Genomic DNA, 24036 nt, shown 5'->3' on the forward strand with positions numbered 1-24036 from the left:
AAATGAAAGAAACAGAGAGAAAGAGGAAGGAAGGAAGAAAGGAAGAGAAAGAAAGAAAGAAAAAGTAAAGAAGAAAAACAGAGAGAGAGAAAGAAAGAAAGTAAGAAGGAAGGAAGGAAAAAAGAGAAAGGAAACGAAAGAAACAGAGAGAAAGAGGAAGGAAGGAAGAGAAAGAAAGAAAGAGAAAGGAAAGAAGAAACACACACACACAAAGAGAGACAGAGAAAGAGAGAGAGAGAGAGAGAAAGAAAGAAAGAAAGAAAGAAAGAAAGAAAGAAAGAAAGAAAGAAAGAAAGAAAGAAAGAAAGAAAGAACAATGTGATGAAGAGAAGGAAGTATAGGCACCAAGGGTTATCCACTTGAATTTGTGGAGTTGCAATGTTTGGCCCAAACCTGTGCATTTCTAGACAGACTGCTATCTTTGATATGAAATGGTCTCTGAAAACAGTGCATGATTCAAAGCAATGAAAGTACTAAATATTCTGAAACTCAGTATGCTTTCTCAAGCCACTACACTTTCCTATAAATGGACAAAAACTAGCTGAAAACACAACTAGTTTGCACAAGAACAACTCTTTAGTCAAAGCTCCAGAGATCTGCCCCACAACATAGCGAATCACGAAGGAAACTTAGGGGACACCCAGGTCTCCTGTTAACCTCCATGGTTGAAATGAATTGAATACAGATTTGGGGGGGGGGGGATGAAATTTGTTCTTCCTTCCAGATACCAGATTTGCTTGATCTAGAAGTTCCCAGTTATACCCATAGATTTCTCCCTTGTAAATAAAGGACAGACTCCAATCTTATGGGGGAAAGTATAGATATGTGCTGTCAAGTGCGAAAAACCAGGACCCCCTGTTAGATTGCAGCACAGATTTATTCTATACACAACAATCTGGTCAATTAAAGTTCAATACTCAATTGGCACCAGATAAAGGTCAACGGAATTCAGGAGGGGTTGGACTTGGACCATTTGCGGCGATGTAACAACTCTAAGCTTATAACATGCTTAACTCAGCCCCCTAGTTCTGCCTACTCTTCTTTGTGTGCCTTCATATTCCATATTTCAAAGTGGAAACTAGGCGTGCCCTCTCTCCTTGTGAACGGGAGAGTTAGTTTCCTGAAAGAAGAGTTTAAAGCTTTTCTTGGGTCAAGATCAACTTCTAGTGACTTCATGGAAACAGCATAAAAACTGCTTGCTGCAGCTTTCTTTCAAAGGTCTGTTTTTAACCTCCCAAAACAATCCTAGATTTCCCACCCGAGTGCTGATCGTGGCTGACCCTGCTTAGCTTCCTCAAGCTCAACCAAGATTGATGGGATGCTGCATTAGATGTGACAGATGCATATGCTAAATTGGTGTCTACAATCATGGCTGGAGGAACATGAAAATAAAGAGGGACCATTGCTGTTCCTCAAACATGTCTCGCTTACAACTTTACTGATAACATTTTTTTTTTAGAAATATCAAAACTTGCCATTGCCAAAAGATTTCAAATCTCTGACTTAATCTTTTATTTTTTTTTTTTTTTTTTTTTTTTATTGAAAATTTTTACATTTTACAAAAACAAATCCCCTTCCCATACCCCCCCCTACCTCACCCCCCCCCCTTCCCAAGCTCCCAAACCCTCCCCTGGACTTCCCAGAGCTGAGTACAGGCTTAATTAAAAAAAAAAAAAAACTTAAAACACTTTTAAAACCTAAACAAATTTAAATACAATCATCATTCTATATAAGCTCCCTCCAAAAACACAAATTTAAACATTACTTTCTTTGAATATCTATATCTATAATATAAAATCTAATTTCTCCCTCTTTCTTTATCCTAAAACGAAAAAATAAACATACAAATCTTTGTTATACCATTAAAGCTAAATACTCTTAAAGAACTTAAAGTAAGTACATATTTCCTTCAATCTTCATAATCTTCTCTCCTATCCAAAAAGAAAAAAAAAAAAAACAAAAACTTAAAAAACCTATAAGTCCTAAACAAATCTAAGCACATTTAATTAAACAAATTATTTTGTCTTAAAAATATTAATAATAATATTTAAAAACTAAAAACACTTTTAAATCCTAAACAAATCTAAATACAATCATCACTCTATATAAACTCCCTCCAAAACCACAAATTTTTAAAATTTAAAACATTAGAATCCACTCACTAAAATAAGCAAATTATAATCCCTTCAAAACACAAATTTAAACAATATTATCATTAAAGGTTCAAAACTTAAAACAACAAAGTTAATAAACACATTAAACATTTCAATCTTCACCAATAACTAATTCCATCCATAAAAAACTACATCCTTATCAATCTCAATTATATTAGTATTATTAATTATTCACATTCCAGTTTTTTCCATTCTCCATTCTTCCATTCTTCCATTTCCCTTCTCCATTCTTGTATCAAACTCGTAAGAAATGCTGCAAGTTCTGCCTTAGGAGACTGCTCCAAAATTCCTGAATCTCCCATCGACTCCGAAGCCAATAAGGGTTCCTTAAATTCCTCCTTGTATTGATCTTTACAATTGTAAGTTGTACAAGTTATCCTCTGCCCGTTCCTCTCTTGTTGATGCCCCTCAGACTGAGATTTCCCAGTTTCCATTTCAGGCAACAATTCCACCCTTAAAGATTGCTCCAAAGACTTTGTAGGTCTAACATCTCCCAGAGATTCAGAAACCACTAAATATGAAACTTCCTTAACCTTCTTCTGTTGCTGCTTTTCTTTGAGATTATATACTGCACAAGTTGTCTTCTGCTCCTCAACCTGGACTTGTTGAGGCCTCTCACACAAAGATTCTCCAGTTTTCATAAATATAGGCTCTTCAAACTGTGATTCTACATTCTTTTCTTCCAAAGCTTTAAACTTAATTGATGGCGATGCACATACCCCCAGGACCGAAGTATAAAAATCTTTTGCTTGAAAAACAGTATTAAGTCTATAACATGTCCCCAGGTAATTCACCACCATTCCAATCGGAACATCCCCTCTGAATGAAATTTTTCTCTTTTTAAGTTCATTTGCTAAAAAAGCAAACTCCTTTCTTCTTCTTAAAATTTTAGATGGGATCTCTTTAAAAATTATAACATCTTGTGAAGCAATTTGAAATCTCTTCTTATAATAGGCTTGCACAATTTCATTGCGTAAAGATCTTTTACCAAAGTAAATTACCACATCTCTTGGCAGATTCTTCTGTGCTGCCACCACAGAGTTAACCCTAAATAATTTTTCAATTTCATTAAGTATTCCCTCTTTTTCTTTATTCAAAATCAATGCAAAGTCCTTTGCAACCATCTCCTTCAGATCTCCTTGCAAAGACTCTCCCAGGCCTCTAATTCTTAAGGCATATTCCATTTGTCCATATTGAAGCATAAGAATCTCATTTTCCATTTCTTTTTCCATACTTTCAATTTTCCCCTCCATTATGTCCACTTTTTCAGCTACCTCTTCCACATGGGAGTTCACCTTTTCAAGAACAGAAGCAACACCTTCTAAAGCCAAAACAAAATCTTGTCTCAAGATCTTATTGTTTTCCTCTAAAATCTTTTTCATTTCTGCCCTAATTTGAATTATAACATCTCCCATCATGTCTTGCAAGTCCTTCATAGTTATTAGCTGACCCCCAGAAGAGGGTGAAACTGTTGATTTAGAAGCTGTAGAAATCCCTGGACGCTTTGGAGCCATCTTAAAGAAAAACCTTTAGTCCTTCTTAAGAAATTATAAAAATTCCTTCAAAAATCATAACTCCCTCCAAAGAAGGTCATTATAATAAAAAGAAAAAAGGGAAAAAAAGGAAGAGAAAAAGAATTAAAAAAAAGTTTTACTCCTTCTTAAAAATTACAAAAAATTAAACAAAAAAAAAGTCCTTCAAAAAAGGGTCATTACAATAAAAAAAAAGGGAGTTCAAAGGAAAAAAAAAGGGAGAAGAAAAAAAATAATAATAATTAAATAAAAAAAGTCCGTTCCAAAAAAAATACTTAGAGATACCAAAAACAACCATTCCAATCATAAGGAAATAAAAAGAGAAAGGGAAAGGAAAGAAAGAAAAACACCAAAAAGCCTGCCGGTCAGCATTCTAACTTCCAGAAAAAAAAACACCGAGGAGTTTGCCGATCGCCATTTTACTTTCCCTTTCAACAAAGAAAAAAAATAAAAAGAGAGAATAAAAATAGAAACAAATCTTAAAACTTAAAATCCAAATAAGTCAAAGAAAGCAAAAACTAAATCCTCTACTCAGCTCTGTCCATTTAAAAAAAAAAACTCACCAGTTCTCTTTAAGCACGGAGGTGTTTGCAGCGGCTCGTTTTGTCCCTGAGGACAAAAACAGCTGGGAAGCGGAGACAAGTCTGAACTCCGTGGGAGCACTCCTTTCACCCCCCCCAAAAAAAAAACTTGGGGGGTGCGAAAGAGGCTCTACCACTATTCAGACACTCTCTACCCCCCCCCTTTGCCCGGGAGGGGGATTTTGAACCGCTGAACAGCTGGTGTCTGCTGTTCATAGCGGTTCTTACACTTACCCAGGAGGACGGCTACAAAGTAGCCGCCATCACGCACGCAAAATCCACCGGAAGTGAAATCTCTGACTTAATCTTTTGATACCTTTAACCCTTTAACCCTTAAATAACCATTATAACATTTATATATAGAATTTTAGAGGACTTTATAACAATGCCAAATCAATACAATCAGAAAATGAGTTGGTCTAAACAACCATCAGTATAAGAACAGCTTTAAAATAGAATGCACGGTATTAAAAGTTGTTGAAATAAACCTCTGCCCTTCTTCTATCTAGCTTAAGGAAATCAAAGCAAGACTATCTTGGAGGTTCATAAGATAAAACAGGTTCTTCAGACTGAACCTTGAAATGAATATGCGGTCAGTTCAGTGGAAACAAGATCAGAGCTGACCACCGTTTGCTAATCTAAAGGATGCCAGCCATACCTTCAGCTATGTGAGGGTTAGGAGTTATTTTTAATTGCCGGTCTACAAAAGAACATTGGGAGAAATTCTGTTTCATTTGTATTTGCTCTATCTTCTTTAAACATTAAGCTACAGGTTTAACCTAGGGACCTTAAAGACAGGGATGGGTTAAAAGAAATATTAATATATGTTAAAGAATATTAACATACGTTCAAAGAGACGCTTAGCTCTTTGGTTCTTCAAGTCAAATGTGCAGATCCACAATCCAGATCAAGATAAGTAGCAGTAGGACAATATATCCCCTAATTTCTTGCTGCCTAATTTATGCCAGTAGCTCTTTCTTTACATGCACAGAGGTTTCTATTCTATTTTATGTTTAGAAGTTAAAGATCCACCAAGGAGGAACGATGTAAATTAACCTTAAGAGGTGACAAATGTGCAAATAAAAATACGGTACTTCTGGAAACTGTCAGATTCTACTTTGGGCACATTATGTGAAGACTTAGCTTTCTGGGAAAGGTGGAAGCAAAGACAGGAAGAGGATTATTTAAATAGTGGTTAATAATAATAATAATAATAGTAATAATAATAATAATAGTAATAATAATAATAATTCCCTCGCATCTTCTTGAATTGAATGTTTTACGGCTTGTCTTGCCAGGAAGGCATGTTTAATAATCAGAATACAGTTGGAAGGGACCTTGGAGATCATCTAGTCCAGGGGCAGGCAACTTTGGCTCTTTTATAACTCATGGACTTCAACTCCCAGAATTCTGGGAGTTGAAGTCCATGAGTCATAAAAGAGCCAAGGTTGCCTACCCTTGGTTTCTAGTCCAACCCCCTGCTCAGTCAGGAAACCCTACACCATTCCAGACAAATGGCTGTCCAGTCTCTTCTTAAAAACTTCCAGTTTTGGAGCATTCACAACTTCTGGAGATAGGTTGTTCCACCGATTAATTGTTCTAACTGTCAGGGAATTTCTCCTTGGTTCTGACATTATGGTGACAATGATTGAACCATTAGGCGTCCTGATAGAGCAGCTTATGGAGAAAATCTATCTGATTGAGAGGAATTGAAAATAACGATGGCACATAATCAATCAGTATAAAACCCCCAATATTGCACAGTCTTGCAATATTTAAAGGGCTGTCCCCAATTGGGGTCCAGGAGAACCCCAAGCTCTATAACCATTCTTCAGAGTGCCCGTAATCCCACTCACAATATGCTGTATGGACAGATCTTCTCTACCCTGACTGGATTCAGATTTAGTCTGCTCATTTCTGAGCTCCACTTGATACCGGCCTTGAGATTTGTTACTTCTCCTGCATCCAACGAGAAGCAAGGCTGGATCTGATCCACATCTCCCTGCAAACCTCCAGATGTCCTTTCCCGGCAGTTTTATTTAGCAGCTGAATGCGCGCAAGAGAAGGTGGTGCCCCTTGGATCAAAAGCCCATGCAGATACCCTGAACCACCTTTTGGTATCAACTGACTGAAAGAAGATCCTGGAGACCTGATCCTATAACCCAGCCCTGCCAGGTATAGCAGAAAGATGCCATGGTCAATAAATCAAGCAACATTGAGGAGTTCAAGTGACACAAGATTCATGTCCCTCTTTCAATGTAGACCCGTCCGAAAAAAACCATGGCAGATAATTCAGTTTCCAAACCTCGCTGAAAGCCCCATGAGAATAAATCTAATTAATGGTCACAGTTGGAAACTTGACCACCGCTGACCAGGGGATTTGAACGAGGGATTGCTAAAACTCAATAAGCTGTCTGCTCTCCAGTTCCAAGCAATAGCACTAGGTGAGCACCCAATGTCAATTTAAACAATTACGTTAAATTGGTGGCCCCTTGAGCTACTTCTGAGGATCATTTCACATCTCGAATGAATCTTTCCACCAGGTCACACCGAGAAGGGAAGTGTAACCACTCAGTTCTCTGATGGGATATTCTATTAGTGTGTGCTTGACCAATTTTATATTAGTCACAGTTTAAAGGTCCTTGCTTTTCAAAGATGCTGGTGCTCATATCCTGGGCCATGTAGTCTTCAATAAAACCTGGATTCGTAGAAATCAGCCATAGCTTTATTTTCAGCCAGTTGTTCATGCTGCAAGGAACATCCTGGCTGGACTCAAAGTTATCTTATCAACCCAAGAGGGAACAGAACATTCTGCTACGGAGAGGCAAATATACTCTGTCCTAATGTTATGCACAATTTATTTAAGAGTTATTTTGTAAGCCAGATAGGACAGATCAATGCACAGAAATGCCGTTTTCTCTGAACTTCCTCGCCAAGCTTTAGTGGGCAAAGCAGGATTGGGGTGTTGGGGGGGGGAAGACTTATAATGCAGCAAGCCAGGTTTTCTTGCGACTTCATCAGGAAAGCAACAGTTCTCCTGGCTTCGTATCCAAATATATCTCCCTGTTACAGAAACTCCGAAAGATATATTAGGAACAAGTTGTACAGTAGGCAGTAAGCAGATGCCCAGTTCTACATCCATATTTAGGAATGCCAAGGACAGCTGGGTGTCTGCTTACTGAGAAACAGTCAGTGCAAGAGTATCATTTTCTGTAATCGTTGCTACTGGCTGTTTTAAGCCTCTAGGCAATGCTTATGCAGGTAAAATAGCCCTTGCACGGAAGCCTTTAATAACATATCCGTGCATTCCATGCCCTGCCTCCATGGTATCTGGCTGGGCTTTCAGTAAACCCCACAGAGAAAATGTAGATCAGTGTTTCTCAACCTTGACTAGTTTAAGATGTATGGACTTCAACTCCCAGAATTTCCCAGCCAGCATGCTCATCTAGGAAATCTGGGAATTGAAGTCCACACATCTTAAAGTAGTCAAGGTTGAGAAACACTGATGTAGATGCTGTTCATATTGATCTCGTGTCTGTTATGGCCAGGGGGTCTTTGTGGTCACTTAAAAGTAGCCCTGCCAGGTACCGGATCTCAAGAAAAATAGGAAATATTTACTGGAAAATAGGAGGGACTTGAGATCTTGTCTCCAGGTTTTCCCATCTTTCCTTCATTTCCACTGAAGATCAGTTACCCCATGCAATTTATACTCTAGGTAGGATTTACTGGGAAAGCTCCATTCTCTCTCCTTTGTCAGAGCTTAGCACAACCAAGTCATTTGTCTCGGGACCTGATCCATTATCCTGGGAAGCGACCATCTCCTCTGCCATGCCATGCTATGCCATGCCATGCCATGCCACCAAGCATCTCCTCTGAGGAACTCCTGGTAGAACATAGGAGCCACCAAGTTTTTCCAACATTGGAAATGGAAAATCTCCAGCTGGTCCATCAACCCCAGTAGTAATGGGAGCCAAAACCAAGAAAGAGAGGGGGGGGTTTCCTGAATGATTACTCGTCAATATGAACATAAACTTCAGCCCTTCAGAAATCTTATGCCTATTATGCACAGCTTAGAATGCCAGCATGTTCTTAGCTGCTGGTGCCATTCAGACTTGATGAACCTTACACCACCCATCCCCAATCTCCCAAAGCTGGAGGACACCAGATTGGAGAAACTGTCTCAGCCTTTCATACTTGGGACCACAGGCAGCCTATCTTCAAAGGGGACTTCTCTAGTTCTGATCTCAGCACCTTCTCACAGTGTCGTTCTGAGAATACGTCAAGCCCACCTCTGCAGGTGGCTCTTGCAGCAAGAGTCTTCTACTCCTTGTTCTTTGATATTTAAAATCATCTGATATTGATAAAACATTCATGGTAAATGGGTAAGAATGTGCCTTCAACTGCCCTACACTATATTTAGGAAAGGTGTCTCCTATAACAGCCTTCTCCAAGGTGGCATCTCCAGAGGTATCGGGACTCCAGCTCCCCAATTGCTTTAGCTAGCATATCTCCAATTTTATTAGAGGACAGAACAATAATTATTTTCTCTTTTGGAGTCTAAACAGCATGAGGATCGCTGTTGAGAGCCCAGGACTACTGATTATTCAAAAGACCAGTGATTATTTCTGGAGCACCAACTTGGGAGGATCTGTTTTCTTTCCCAATGTACAGAACTGGGGTCTCTTTTTAAATCCCAGATGTTTCCAGTGAAGAGAAAGGAATGGCTGTTTTGGTTGTATCTGCTTGGTCAGCTTTTCAAAGGTCCCTGGTTGGCCACTGTCGGTCTAGATCAGTGGTTCTCAACCTTTTTAATGCCGCGACCCCCAACTACTCAACCGGTTGTAAGTCGAGGACTACTCAACTGGTGCAGCACTGTTTGCAGAATGAGACTTTTGGGGGGCTCAGCAGGGCAGAGACAGCCTGGACAATTCCTATTGGCTTTTGAAAGCCAATAGAATTAGACTCTATTCAAGAGAGTCTATTCTATTGGCTTTCCAAAGCCAATAGAATAAAAGGGAGTAGCACAGCTAAGGAAAAGGGGGGGAAAAATGGCGGACTGCGTTGTTTGGCGACCCCCATGAAATGGTCGTTCGACCCCAAATGGGGTCCCGACCCACAGGTTGAGAACCACTGGTCTAGATCCATGGTGGCTAACTTATGGCACGCGTGCCACAGGTGACATGCAGAGCCCTCTCTGTGGGCACGCGTGCCGTCGCCCCAGTCCTAGGCCTTCAGCTGGGTTTTATAAAACCTTTTCGCTTTAGGCTTCCGCCGCCGTGTGCAAAAAAAAAAAAAGGTTCAATCAATCAATCAATTTCAACTTCTTGCGGGAAAAAAATAAGATCTCGCAAAGTTGGAATTGATTGATTGAACTTTTTAGCCCCACCCAGTTTGCCGTTACCACAGCAGCCATGCCCACCCAATGGGCCACACCCACCCAATGGGCCACGCCCACCCAGCACCCGACAATACATGAGTGGGGTTTGGGTTGCAGTTTGGGCACTCGGTCTCTAAAAGGTTCTAGATGGCTTCAGCAAGGCAACTTCTTCAGATCGATTCAGCGAGGAATGAAAACGTCCATCTCTGCAGAGGACGTTCCCCCGTGGACCACATGTGGCAGATCCTCGTTCACCCAACTCTTCCGACTGCATCCATGACATTTACCTACCCTCTAAGAAGCGAACCTTGGGAAGATCTTCGGCTGAGACTTAGCTTATGCATCTCAGCCATTTCTTTCAGCGTCTCTGCTGAGTAAAGGCCAATGGGGTTGTTATATTGCCTGGCGGGGCTCAGCTGGTGTTTCGCTTTATTGTCCTGAGTAAAGACCAGGCCTGTTCTTGAACCTAAGTCAGATTTTGCTGGCGAGAGGTCAGGGGTAATGGGCTGAGAGGAGGACATGGAAGATCTAAAGCTGGCGCTCATTAAGAAGGAAGAACTTTGGGACAAACTGGTCTCCTGTCTGCTGAGGTAGCCTGCGTGGGCACCATTGCTGGCTAAAATGCTATTCCTGGCCCCCACTGAGTTGCTATTTAAGGGACTGAAGCTTCCTCCGTCGCCACTGATTTCCAAGACTGAATCCTGTAGAAGCAAATATACAGGCAAAAGGAAAGAAAGGAGGGGGGGGGAAGGAAGGAAGAAAGAAAGGAAAACGATCATAACATTCATGCAGAAAGGAGAAATCCCCAGCTCCAGCAATCTATACAAAGCAGTAAAGTTGTCAACCATCTATTTAAGAAAAAATAATGCAGTTATTTTATATTCTGAGCTGTCGGGACAGAATCGGATAGCTCAGAAATGCAAAGAGGGTAAATCCAGCTGAGGACATTCCAAAGAAAATCTGGAGTATGTCGCCGTTTAGACACAGAGGGGCAATCCCTTGGTGTGTGATACATCGTTGGACTTGTAGCCCGGTTGGCAACTTTACGTACAGGTAGCCCTCGACTTACAACAGTCTGTTTACTGGCCATTCAAAGTTGCAACCGCGCTGGAAAATGTGACTTATGGCTGTTTTTCACACTTACGACCGTCGCAGGGTCACGTGATCAAAATTCAGATGCGTGGCAACTGGCATGTACTTGTGACAGTTGCAGTGTCCCGGGCCGTTTTGCGACTTTCTGACAAGCAAAATCAATGGGGGAAGCCGCAGTGATGCATTTAACGACTGCGGCAAGAAAGGTCGTAAACTGGGGCAAAACCCCACAGAAATGTGGGCTCCATTGTGGTTGTAAGTCAAGGTCTACTTGTATGAAGTGTTTGCATCCAAACAAATAAGCAACTTCAAGAGACTTGCATTAGCCAAGCAAAAATCTTAACTTCGCCTCTTCCCCCGAAGAGGGACGTCAATAAATCTTCTCCAAGCAGCTGCTATTATTACTTATGTAACAGGCCGTCCAGTGTGATTGCCAGATTGCTTGGCTGGACAGCACAGTGGATGCTTCAAAGAATCTGGTTGGCTGGACAGCATTTGCATATGTGACAATGCCATAAACGAGAAAGGAAAGGGCGAAAGGGTTTATAGCCGGTCTCTATATAATTAGTCCCAGCTATAAAGGCTGCTGGCAAAGTTCATGCTGATCAAGGCCATTAAACACGCTGAGCAGAACAGGCTGCAAAGAAGAAGCTGTTAATAGACCCTGCCCGGAGCATTGCTTTGACTTGAGCAAAGGAAAGAGAGTCATCTACAACAGAGGTCCCCAACCTTTTGGGCACCAGGGCCATGGAGAAAGGTGTTTCTGTGGACCAGAGGGGGTGTGGTTTTGAATACTGCCTGCATCCCAAGGATGGAGCTTTGCTCGTTTGTACGGCCCGCTTGCTGACACGCTGCGGACCGGTGCCGGGTTGGGGATCCTGATCTACAACACAGGAATCTTGATTCGTGAGTCAGTAATTCTACCCCGGTTGCTCCCAATCTTTCTTTACCCCTTGGCCAAAGAGATAGAAATTATGATCAGATGTCCTCTTCATTACTGGTCATTTGGTCCCTGTTCATGATGAAAAGGTTTCCGAGGGTGAATTGCAAGCTGCCAACTTCCACACAGTGCCAATACACTGCAGGAAGAATTCACGTTCATAGCATCATCATCATCATCATCATCAAAGTTGGAAGAGACCTTGGAGGTCTTCTATCTAGTCCAACCCCTGCTCAAGCAGGAGATCCTATACCATTTCAGACAAATGGATCTCCAATCTTTTCTTAAAAACCTCCAGTGATGGAGCGCCCACAACCCCTGAAGGCAAGCCATTCCATTGGTCAGTTGTTCTCACTATCAGGAAATTTCTCCTTAGTTTTAAGTTGGTTCTCTCCTTGGTTAGTTAGTTTCCATCCATTGTTTCTTGTTTTGCCTTCTGGTGTTTGGGAAAATAATTTGACCCCCCTCTTCTTAGTGGCAGCTCCTCAGATGTTGGAATATAGGTGGATCCATCAACCTAACAATTTTTATAAACTCCCAACGTTTAGATTCATGGAGAATTCTGAATGCTGGAATTAAGTTTCTCTCTGTGCTGACTTAAATAAATAAAAAAAGACATGAGACATCCTTTCAGCTTCCTGTCTTTTAAAAGTCTTTAAACAATGGTAAATGTTCATTTTATCTCATGGCTTGTATCTCTGAGCCAGAGAACCTATCTGTTAAATTGCTCACTCTGAGGGTCTTTTGTGGAAGAAGATACTCAGAGGATCTTAGCGAGATAAGTTGAAGGTTATCTTGTCTCTGATAATAGTCAGGTGTGGGCTATCCCACTTCGTTAATCTCTCAACCTGATTATTTGTGCAAACACCTATATCTACCCTTCATGCTTTTCCTGCTTTGAAAGCTCATCATTTTAGGACAAATGTTTGAAACACAAGGAGAAGAAAGAGACTCATCCTTTTTCTTCTCCTGCTGGAAAGTCAGAAGTGAACTCATAGCTTCCTTGCTTCTGGTCAAGTTTTCCAGGAAACATTTCATTGACTCTTTTCTAGAGTTTCCATTAGAAATGCTGGTTTTAAATATAATCCCTATTCACATTATGTGTTTTAATGGTAAGAAGGCTCTGTTCGTTGCTTGGCCTAGTTCAGGGGTAGGCAACCTTGGCTCTTTTATGACTCGTGGACTTCAACTCCCAGAATTCCTGAGCCAGCATGGCTCAACTTGGAAACCTCTCCCTGTCCCCTCAGCATGGCTGGCTCAGGAATTCTGGAGTTAAAGTCTACGAGTCATAAAAGAGCCCAGGTTGCCTACCCGTGGCCTAGTTATTACTTCGTATTTACTGAATTACTTCAGTTATTTACTGAAGGATTCTTACCTCAGTGATCAAGCAAAAAGATTCCCAGAAATGCCTAGCTAAGGGGTCAATAGCAAATAAATGAATCCTTCTTCGGGATTTCGATGAGAAAGGAAGAATCACGTGATTCAAAACCCAAACAGAGATTGAGTACCAGACGATTTATCATGCAAAATCAGTCCACGTTACCAACATTCAATGGCTATCAGATTAACTTAGGTAGAATTGAAAGGGCTGTATTAATTTCAGCTTTCTAGCAAAGTTCCATCGGGGGAGGGGGTCCTTGGTGCTCTCTAAGCTTTCTTGTTTTCTTGCAGATGTTTCATTATTTATTTATTTATTTATTTATGAGACTTATATACCGCTTTAAGTGCAAGCACTCTCTAAGCGGTGTACACCAGTAAGCAATGTATATATATATATATATATTTACATTGCCCCCAACAATCTGGGTCCTCATTTTACCTACCCCGAAAGGATGGAAGGCTGAGTCAACCTTGAGCCGGTGAGATTTGAACCGCTGACCTGCTGAACACAGTCAGCTAAAGTGGCCTGCAGTACTGCACTCTAACTGCTGTGCCACCTCGGCTCAGGTACCAAATTGTGTTACCCAAACCAGGTAACACAATTCCATCTTTTCTTCACTTTGTGCAATAGAAACAATCTGAAATATATCTAATGCTAACCCTAACCCTCATATCTATTCTACTTACTCTAGACTTTCTTGGGGTTTTTTTTTTTCCTTTGAAAATGTTTTGCTTCTCATCCAAGAAGCTTCTTCAATTCTATGTCTCTTCGGTTCTTCAGTTAGAAATGAAGAAACTTCTTGGATGTTTTCAAGGGGGAAAAAAAACCCCAAGAAAGTCCACTTTCCTTTTGGAAAAAGCACCTTTGGGACCATGATTGAGAATGATTGAGACTCTCCAGAGACAGTTTGCCCAAAATATTGTGAAAGGACATTACAAGCTGTAAAGTCTCTGAGATGCTTTTAAGAATTCACTCTCTTTTAAGAATTTAAGAATTCACTCTCTTAAAGGCAGAGAACATTGAGTTTTCAATTTCTCCCAGTTTGGTCCTTCACCCAGAGCAGAGATGGGGAAACAAACAAAAAAAAGGTTCAGCAATTCAACAGTCTCTATTGTCCAAACACTACACAATAAAGCATGTGTATATACATGTGTAATGTTTAATTACTTAAGAGATGTTTGTGTATAATAATATGATTTGATAAGATATCATACTATTGGTTTTTTTAAATTAAATTAGTTACTATTGGAAGAAGAAATAAATCAGATTGGTGGAAAAAAAAGGGATGAGAGGAATTAAGAACTTGAATATATTTGCAAGAGGTATTTGAAGTGATAAAAAGAGCCGAGGCGGCGCAGCAGTTAAGAGTGCAGTACTGCAGGCCACTTTAGCTGACTGTGTTCAGCAGGTCAGCGGTTCAAATCTCACCGGCTCAAGGTTGACTCAGCCTTCCATCCTTCCGGGGTAGGTAAAATGAGGACCCAGATTGTTGGGGGCAATGTAATATATATATATATATATATATACATTGCTTACTGGTGTACACCGCTTAGAGAGTGCTTGCACTTAAAGCGGTATATAAGTCTCATAAATAAATAAATAAATAAATAATATGCTGATGTAAAATACTATCTGATTATGGTAACTAAAATTGATTTTAAGTTTTAATAAACAGGTTTAGTAGTAATAGAAATTTAGGATAGAAATGAAATATATTAAATTTACTATGTTACTTGAGGGAAATAGAGAGATGATAGCGAATGTATTAAGTTGAGCTGTTGTTGTGTGATTTTATGTTGGAATCTTTGTTTACCCAAACACCACGGTGTTTCTTAAATACTTTTTGTTAAAACTATAAAACCAATAAAATATATTTAAAAAAAAAGCATGAGTTGGTTTCCATAATTGACTTATCTCTCTTTTTCTCCTTGAGTTCCTCCTCCTCCAAATATTAGAAGAAACTACGGTAGATACAACAGTTAACAAAGACAGAACTTGTAGACAATGAATGTAACACTCAAAGATGGGAATTCTTTTGAAGTCTGAGGACACATTATTGCAAGTAGGAGGAAGAGAAGAGATGGAGGACAATTCTGTTCCTTTAGAAGGGCAAAGTAAATCTTTGCCACGTGATGCATTACAATATTGTGACTTTAATGTCTCCCACTCAAAGGTCAGTCTCTCTGAAGAAAACCTTTATATCCAGAAATGCAACATAAACAAAAGAAGCTATTAGACACCTACCTTTTGATGAGGGATCACAGGCATGGGAGAATCAATCCTCGGGGTGCTTGTTGGTATCGGGATTGGACGTTTTGATCTGGCAAGAACACGAGAAAAAAAATTGGTTATTGAGCAGCTGATGATTTCCCACATCTTTTAAATAATTTATTGTATACCACTGCCAACACTGGCTTTAATCTTTGCACCGGCCTTCCAGTTTTACTAATGAATCATCCATTTCCCCCCCCCCTTTCAAATCTGGGCACATGTGCTTAAATCCTTTCATCCATTCATCTCCTTCTTCCAAACAACAAGGACATTTCAAAATTGCAAATAAGAAGAAAGAGTGCCATATCAGTACAAACATACACACGAAGCCGGAGCCTTAAGTTGCATGAAAACAAGGAGAAGAGAAGGTGAGGTCTAAGGAACAACATTTCTTTAAATTCAATTTTCCGCAAGGCCACAGAAGAAACACAACTTCATTGGTTGGAAGAAATAACACACCAGGCCAATGTCCATCATGATCTACTTCTTCTTTCCTTCTATGATGTTGGCTGATCACCCAACAATTGTCTGTTTAATTTCACATTTAGACCTTCTAATTGTACTAAGCCAACAGGCTAGGGCACAGAGACAAAACCGGACAAAGCTATTTCTCAGAGGCTTCTGAATTCAAAATAAAATAAAATAGGGAAACTAGAGATGAAGAATATATTAAGGTTGAATGAACATTGCAATATTTATCTTTCTTGTTTTACAGTCAGGATGTCCACAGGATAGAGACTAAAAGTTTCTTTGATCGCACCATTGCAACTGCTATTTTGACTGGTTTGCCCATACCCTGTGGATGCTCCTAGTTGGAGTTAAGGACTGACGCTAAATCGGGCCTCTTCTGATCCTGGGTTTTGAACTGTAGAGGCAGGCAGATATGAGGGGAAGGCATGACACGATCATGACATTAACATATCTTGCAGCACCCGGCAATGTTTGTAAACTCTCTCTACTACACATGTGTTTGAACTGAAAAACAGTTGTCAAGGTTCAGAGAGTTCAGAAAGGAAAATGTAAATTGCAGCTTCTTGGCAAAGCCTTTGTCATGGTTCCGACAGATGAAACTCTTCAAAGAACTTTGAGGCATTGTTTACCTTAAAGAATCTTTATTCGAGCAGCATAGCATCAGCAGGTACATAGGCCAAGCCAAAATCTGAATTCCCCTCCCCTGAGCACATAGTATCAAAGCACAATTCCCTCCTCTAATTAGTGGTCATAAATCACATTCTCCGATTAGTTTGAAATGCAAGCTTTCCCTCCTGTTCTGCAGTCCGCCAATTCTTATCATCGCTTATTTCAAAAAACCTTGGTTCTCACACTAGTTACAATATTGTTATGTCTAACTAAACTCCCATGCACATTCTTCCTCCTCCCCCCAGTATCATCTAATTCTAACTCTAATTCTAAGAGTAAAACATAAGAAGGAAAGTGGCTGCATCTCCATATGCTGTCAAAGCAAAAACATCCGATGTTAGCAGCGTTGACATCCCTACTCCATTCCTCTTTCTTCCCTTCCCTTTATTTCAAATGCTGATGTCAATTAAGCCGAAGAGGCAATTAATATTGTCCTCATATTCATAGATGGAATGAGAAAGAATGACTTGATTGCTAATGCTTTGATGTCTGATTCTAGGATTTTGCAATTGTTCTCTCCTCTTGTAAATAAAGAAGCTCATTTTAGAAATAAATTTGCACCTCCCGTGTTACACCGACTCTATCTTCTTTAAGTGTCCACTAAGACAAATTCACCCTTTATCACTCAGATGTACTGAAGCAGACACCAAGGGTTAGAGATTGTCTTTCTCATTTCATGCAGGCCTTCTCTGTAACAAGTCTTCTATTGGATCCGTCTGAGTAAGGGGAAGACCACATCTACTTCCAGGCAGAGCTTGTGGAATACTCTGTGCAGCACAACATCACTCTGAAGAAGGACAATGAAGTCCAGGGTGAATTAAATGGCCTCCAAATGGAATCATTGTGCATACAGTCCCCCAACATGGTGTGTATGTCATCCTAAACCATGGTTTGCTTAAGCATAACTTAGGGAATATAATGGCTGGTTTCCAAAACCATGGTTATAATAATAATAATAATAAAAGTTGGAAGGAACCTTGGAGGTCATCGAGTCCAACCCCCTGCTCAGGCAGGAAACCCTACACCATTTCGGACAAATGGCTGTCCTGTCTCTTCTTAAAAACTTCCAGTGTTGGAGCATTCACCGCTTCTGGAGGCAGGTTGTTCCATTGGCTAATTGTTCTAACTGTCAGGAAGTTTCTCCTTAGTTCTAGGTTGCTTCTCTCCTTGATTAGTTTCCATCTGTTGCTTCTTGTCCTGTCTTCAGGCGCTTTGGAGAACAGCTTGACTCCCTCTACTTTGGGGCAGCCCTTGAGATATTGGAAGACTGCTATCATGTCCCCCCTTGTCCTTCTCTTCGTTAAACTAGATATACCCAATTCCAGCAACCGTTCCTTATATGTTTTAGCCTCCAGTCCCCTAATCATCTTTGTTGCTCTTCTCTGTACTCTTTCTAGAGTCTTTTTTACATTGTGGTGACCAAAACTGGATGCAGTATTCCAAGTGTGGCCTTACGAAGGCACTGTAAAGTGGTATTAATACTTCACGAAGAGTATAAGATGGATTGTAATAAGATGGGTGTATTGGTGTATACAGTACATGTGAAGAGATACACAGACTTAACCTAGGGATTCAAGGAGATCCAGTCTGACTAGAGCCATTAAAACAAATATAATAAGATTGAACTTCAGGGAACAGTTCAGCCAAGCCACTTTTGAACTGAATATTTGAATTGATCATCTGCACAACCCACACTGACTCATCACACATCTCGACAAACGCTTTTAAGAACCACCCTGTGGTACACAAGTTAGACCTAGCACGCTTTAACATGTATTCTGTTCAATGTGCTGGCAAATCCATAGCAATGCAAAGGACCGTTACATAGACAATATCCTTCACTGCTATTTAATAGAGGGGTACCAATCATGAATTTGTTGGCCCTATCAAGATTCCTCTGCTGAACAAACCTACTTAAAGCTTGCAACCCCCCCCCCCGATATTCTATCTGCCAATGGTTGAATCAATTTCAAGGTGCGAGAATTAGAAAAAAAATATTTCTTACTCGCTTCTCAGCTGACTTGGAGCATTCCCCCCCCCCACTCATCAAATTCTCACATTTATTCACCAACATTTGAATGATTAACAAGATTCGCCTTTACAACAAGGAAGATAACTTTTCAAAACTGTTAAATCAAGAGTTATCCATAAAGTAGTAAAGGTGGGATAAAAATCTAACAAATAATAAATAAGTCTTTCCTTCACTTATGAATCTGAATGCTATAACAGATCATGATTTATATGGATTTAGAAAGGGGTGCTAAGCAAATGCATTAGATCTGAAAGAGCAACAGAAATGAATCTGTTGTGAAGCCATTGAACACAGTCCGTCTTTGTTGTTGTTGGGAATAGTTTGTTTCCTACATCAATGGTGGACCATGTTGGAATTTTTCCATGGTTTGACAGCCCAACTGGGATTATCACAGATTTGCTGCAGCTGTTTCATCAGTAACTCTTTTATAACTTCTACAGTTGAACCATGGTTGTGACAAAAACATCTCTCACGCTTAATTAACCATTCCTTGACACTTGAAACACAATAAAAATATATCGGCTCCAACAGTCTGTGCAAAACAGAGATCATCCATGCTCATCCGTCTGTATTGATGTCCTAACCACCAAAGAGAACCGTTCTCACAATCTAATAGGGACACTTACGTCAATGCAGTTCTAGTATTTTTTTGATCCGGTGTGTTTAAAAGATTTACAAGATGGAGAAGACAATTGATGAGCTATAGATAGGGTTGGCAAGTCATATGATACTTGTTTTCTATTGATGGCAGCCTGAATATTTCCATCACTTCAATATCTTCAGTGTAAATATAAGGGCCATTATTCTGTACCTTTTGTCATTGTTTGGGGTTTTTTATACTTAATTTTAATTCCATTTTTTTTCATTTAACTACCAGCCCCACTAAACACTCTCCATTTAGTTTTGTAATTTTTGGAGAGAAGGAAAGCCCAGGTCTAAACAAAGCACTACTTACTGTATTATTTTGATTTTTTTTTTTTACAAATGGCGCCACACTGAGAAGCATTATAATAAAGTAACCAGGGCTGTAAAAATTTAAACAGCCACTAGAGGGCAGGAAAGGAACACGTAGAACACTGGCCTTGTTGCCTTCTAGTGGTTGCCTAGAATTCTGCAGCCCTAATGATGAGAAATGTTTCTGCTTGAGGGTCTCAGTTAACCATGCAGCTTTTTTTTTAACTTTTAATCATATTTATTTCTATATAAATAGATGTAAAAAAAATAACCATTTCCCCGCCCCTCCATGCAAACACCAGCTTTGATGCTGCTGTAGTAGCCATAGCTTTTGAAAAGCAAGAACAGTTGGCCTATTGAGTTTTCCATTCGGCGAATTTGAGAAGCAGGCTAGGCTAATAAAAAGAAGTTCCAAATTCTATAGAAGCTACCGTATTGTAAATAATCCCCATGAAACTGTCAGAGTCAGAATTGATAAAGGAAATGTCATTGCTGCAAGGAGCAATCCGGGAAAGGCATATCTCTCTGGCAGTAGCAGAAGTCTCCATCTTAGATCTAATAAAAGTGGACCTCCTATTTCTCCACTTTTTTTTTTTCTATTCAGGGTGAAGGAGACCTCGTTGCAAACTGCCCTCCGTCGAATTTTTATGTGCTTTTTTTAATAGATGCATCTCAATCTTCCTAAACTGAAAAAAAAGAGAGAGAGCCTAAAATACCTGTATCTGATCTTCATTTGAACCACTCTAGCTCTGCATTTAAGTTGGTTTTCTAGAATCTTGCTCTGGAATTTACTTTAGGAGGAGGAAATAAAACAAGCATCCCATCCTTTGGAAGTCTCTTCCTTGAGACACCGGAGATGGAGAACTTCAGACATGAGGAGGCAACCAAATCTTCTGAGCCAACCTGTCCAAATCCTTGAATTTGTCTCAGGCTAGGCGGCTTCCTGATGTCAGTGTGGCTCCACAACGGTTTTGGATTTGGTTGTGTCCTCTGCTGAGATGTGGACATTCTGAATAGCAGAACGTAGACTCGGACAAAAAATGATTCTTCATTCTTATCATTAAGGCTACATGAACCTGGACTGACACTAGACCAGTGTTTCCCATCTTTAGTCCTTTTTAAGAGGTGCCAGAATACCCCAAGAAGCCCATGCCTCTTAAAATGGGTAAAGTTATGTAACATTGCTACTAAAAAGCAGAGACATCACCCTGCCAACAAAAGTGCGTATAGTCCAGGCCATGGTTTTCCCAGTTGCAATGTATGGCTGTGAAAGTTGGACCATAAGAAAGGCTGAGCGCCAAAGAATTGATGCCTTTGAACTATGGTGCTGGAGAAGACTCCTGCGAGTCCCTTGGACTGCAAGGCATTCAAACCGGTCAGTCCTAGAAGAGATCAACCCTGACTGCTCTTTAGAGGGCCAGATCCTGAAGTTGAAACTCAAATACTTTGGCCACCTAATGAGAAGGAAGGACTCACTGGAGAAGGGCCTAATGCTGGGAAAGATTGAGGGCAATAGAAGAAGGGGACGACAGAGAATGAGATGGCTGGATGGAGTCACTGAAGCAGTAGGTGTGAACTTAAATGGACTCCAGAAGATGGTAGAGGATAGGAAGATCTGGGGGAACGTTGTCCATGGGGTGGCGATGGGTCGGACACGACTTCTCAATTAACAACAACAACAACATGTAACACTGCACTACATAGTGACAAAGCAAAAATGTGGCTGAAATCATCCAGCCATCTAGGTTTTTGCAACAGATCTGTGGAGCCTTTGAACCCAAGGACCAACCTCATTCTCCTATGCCGAAATGACCGTGCAAACCTTTACTAATAGATCAGTTCACTTCAGGCCTGGCCAAAGAAAGACGGACAGGTGCCTTTTAGATATCATATAACAGGTATCTCTCTGAGATCTCTCTCAGTTTGCTTCTGTGCAGTATAACTGCCCCCCCCAAACATTTCAGGTGGAACCGTTAAGCTACCTTGCAGAGAGAAAACAAACAAGCAATGAATTCTTGTGCAGATAGTAACTTATCTTGCTTACTTTTGAAGAGTAAGATTCAGGTTGTAGTTTGCTGATTTGATCATATTCTGGGCCTCTAGGTGGGTCAAGCCATCTGTGTTGACGCCGTCAATGGCTACCACCATATCTCCCTGGCTCATCTGAGACTGGGCTGCCTTGCTGCCAGGGGTGATCTGTAAAAGAAAGGAGAAGAGAAGGTTAAGAATATATGCCACCCATGTCTGGATTCACATCCCCTCAAGCAGGAGTCTGCAACCTTGACAACTTTAAGACTTGTGGACTTCAGCCCCCAGAATTCCTCAGCCAGCATATGTATTTATGGATCTATCAAATGAGGTAACCAAAGTTGTCATTCACCTGGATGCAGATCCCTGTCCTAGAGAGTCGCCTTATATAATTGACAAGGTCAGGTTTAAACCACACTTGGCATCCTGAAAGTCAGTTCCCTCTTCTTTTATTTTTTTTTTTTTTTTTGCAAGGCCCAAAATCAAAAGAAGACAAAACAGGAGTCAAAATAAAACATGTGCATCAACCAAGGGCTGAAAGACACATGTTCCATCACTAATCTCCCTCCTCATAGACAAGGCTTCCACGGGGAAACAGTGGACATTTTGGAATAAGCCAGATTCAAAAATGCAAGAGAACTCACTCTGACCAAGTGGCCATCAGCCAACACATAAATCTATTTATGGATCTATCAAAAGGTGTAACCAAAGATGTCATTCACCTGGAGATCTCTAACTCCACCGAGTCCCTCCATGAGCAGAACCAATTTAATACAAAGATCCATCTTATCATTGGCCAACCCATAAACCTCACTTCTCCACATCTCCTGCATGTGTGATATTACCCACTGTGATAATAAAATATCTGGAATTAAAAACCCTCAAAACAACACTGCACACCAACCCTGAGCTACACATCTTTTCTACTGTCATAACCTATTTCAGAATGATAGATGAATTCAAGAAATCAATCTACATTACAGTGAAAATCCATTTCATGATCCTACTTTTCTCAATTCCTGCTAATAATGATGCTCTTTGGAAGCCTTAAACTGTATTAAACTGACGGTTATGTGAGAGGGAAAAAAAATGGAATAGCCACAATCTCCTCCACACGTTCTTCACATTCATTGCTCTTCTAGTTTTTTGAAAGAGGTGCACAGTTCAGGTCAAAGGACGTGTTTACACTAGTGCGTAGGTTACAGTGTGGATAACTAAACAAACAGGATCTGAGTTAGCAAGTGCAGCTTTCATGGACACAATATATTTTGATGTCAGAGAACCATGACCCACGGGGTGAACTTTGGTCCATCCTGACCAATATGTTTAGAGTAGCTTATATGAGATAGACTACCATGTAAACTGAATTAAATAAATATCCATGCATCCACTGATAATTGCAGAGGAGAATTTCTGGGTGGATTGTGCTTTGAAGAAAACTAATATTTCTATCAACAAGAATGTTGAGAACGTGATCCTGAAACCCTACTTAAGTAGTCTTGTATCTATTATATCTTATACACTTGAACCTTCAGTTTTAAAGCTTTGCCCTCCCTTGCTTGCACACATTTTGCTACCCACAGGGACACTTGTGATGAATGGCAGGGTCTCTGCACCCAAAAGATTTTGCAGGCATTTAAAACAAGCATGGTGATAGTGATCAAGGACACTTCTCCTTTTTACGTGTGCCTCATATGTGATGCCTGTGAAAAGAGGCGGGATTTCAAGCAAGAGAGCCTGTAAATAAAACCCTACCCCAGGGGTAGGCCACCATGGCTCCTTTATGACTGGTGGACTTCAACTCCCAGAATTCCTGAGCCAGCCACGCTGAGGGGAAAGGGAGAGGTTTCCAAGCTGAGCCATGGCTGGCTCAGGAATTCTGGGAGTTGAAGTCCACGAGTCATAAAAGAGCCAAGGTTGCCTACCCCTGCCCTACCCCTTTGACGTGCCTCTCGACATATGTAAAAAGGTGGTGGGGTTTTGATCACATAGTTGTGGCTTCTAATTGAACATTTATAGTCATCTTCTACGGCAATCCCTGAATATGCCTTAGTTGTGTTGAATGAGCCAAGAGAGGAAGCCAATTTTTCTCACAGTACAGATCTGTTCCTTTTGAAATACGGTCCTCTGTTTAAACAATCAAACGCTCCACACATAATGCAATTGTCGATTCTTGATACTTCACGAAAAGCTACGCAAATACATCATCCAGGTCCCCCACACTTTGAGATGGGGATGAAAAAAAACAACAAGTTGAGACAAATGACAACTTCCAAATATTGCTGGAAGGAGCAATCTAATTAGGGTCCAGCTGTCTCCAGCTTGGCTTCCGGCAGCTTCAGAGTAAACGCACACACATACACTTCTCAGCAAGGATACAAGAATGGTTTTCCATCACGTTCAGTTTCATTTTATGTTTTAACTTCCCCATCTAACATGCAGCCCTAGCAGAGTCTGTCAAAAGTTCATAAATCTAACAAAATGGTGTTCAGTAAAAATATTTTCTGCAGTCATAATAGGGCTTATCTAACATA

General features: G+C 40.4%; 1 protein-coding gene across 8 annotated transcripts in view; it reads right to left on the bottom strand.

The window, feature by feature from the left end:
• LDB3 (LIM domain binding 3) overlaps positions 1–24036 on the bottom strand; it is a 127120-nt gene that overhangs the window by 61135 nt on the left and 41949 nt on the right. For 5 of the 8 annotated variants that reach the window (XM_039343393.1, XM_039343398.1, XM_039343395.1 and 2 more), the window contains 3 exons: positions 21519–21670; positions 15322–15397; positions 9956–10365 (listed from right to left, as the gene is read on the bottom strand). In XM_039343393.1, coding sequence (XP_039199327.1) covers positions 9956–10365; positions 15322–15397; positions 21519–21670 — 638 coding nt within the window. The remainder of the gene's footprint in view (positions 1–9955; positions 10366–15321; positions 15398–21518; positions 21671–24036) is intronic. The other 3 variants (XM_039343399.1, XM_039343397.1, XM_039343400.1) reach the window with 1 other exon arrangement.

This window comes from Crotalus tigris, unplaced genomic scaffold (genome assembly GCF_016545835.1).
Source record: "Crotalus tigris isolate CLP2741 ecotype Arizona unplaced genomic scaffold, ASM1654583v1 scf7180000017847.2079705, whole genome shotgun sequence".
Classification (NCBI taxonomy): domain Eukaryota; kingdom Metazoa; phylum Chordata; class Lepidosauria; order Squamata; family Viperidae; genus Crotalus; species Crotalus tigris.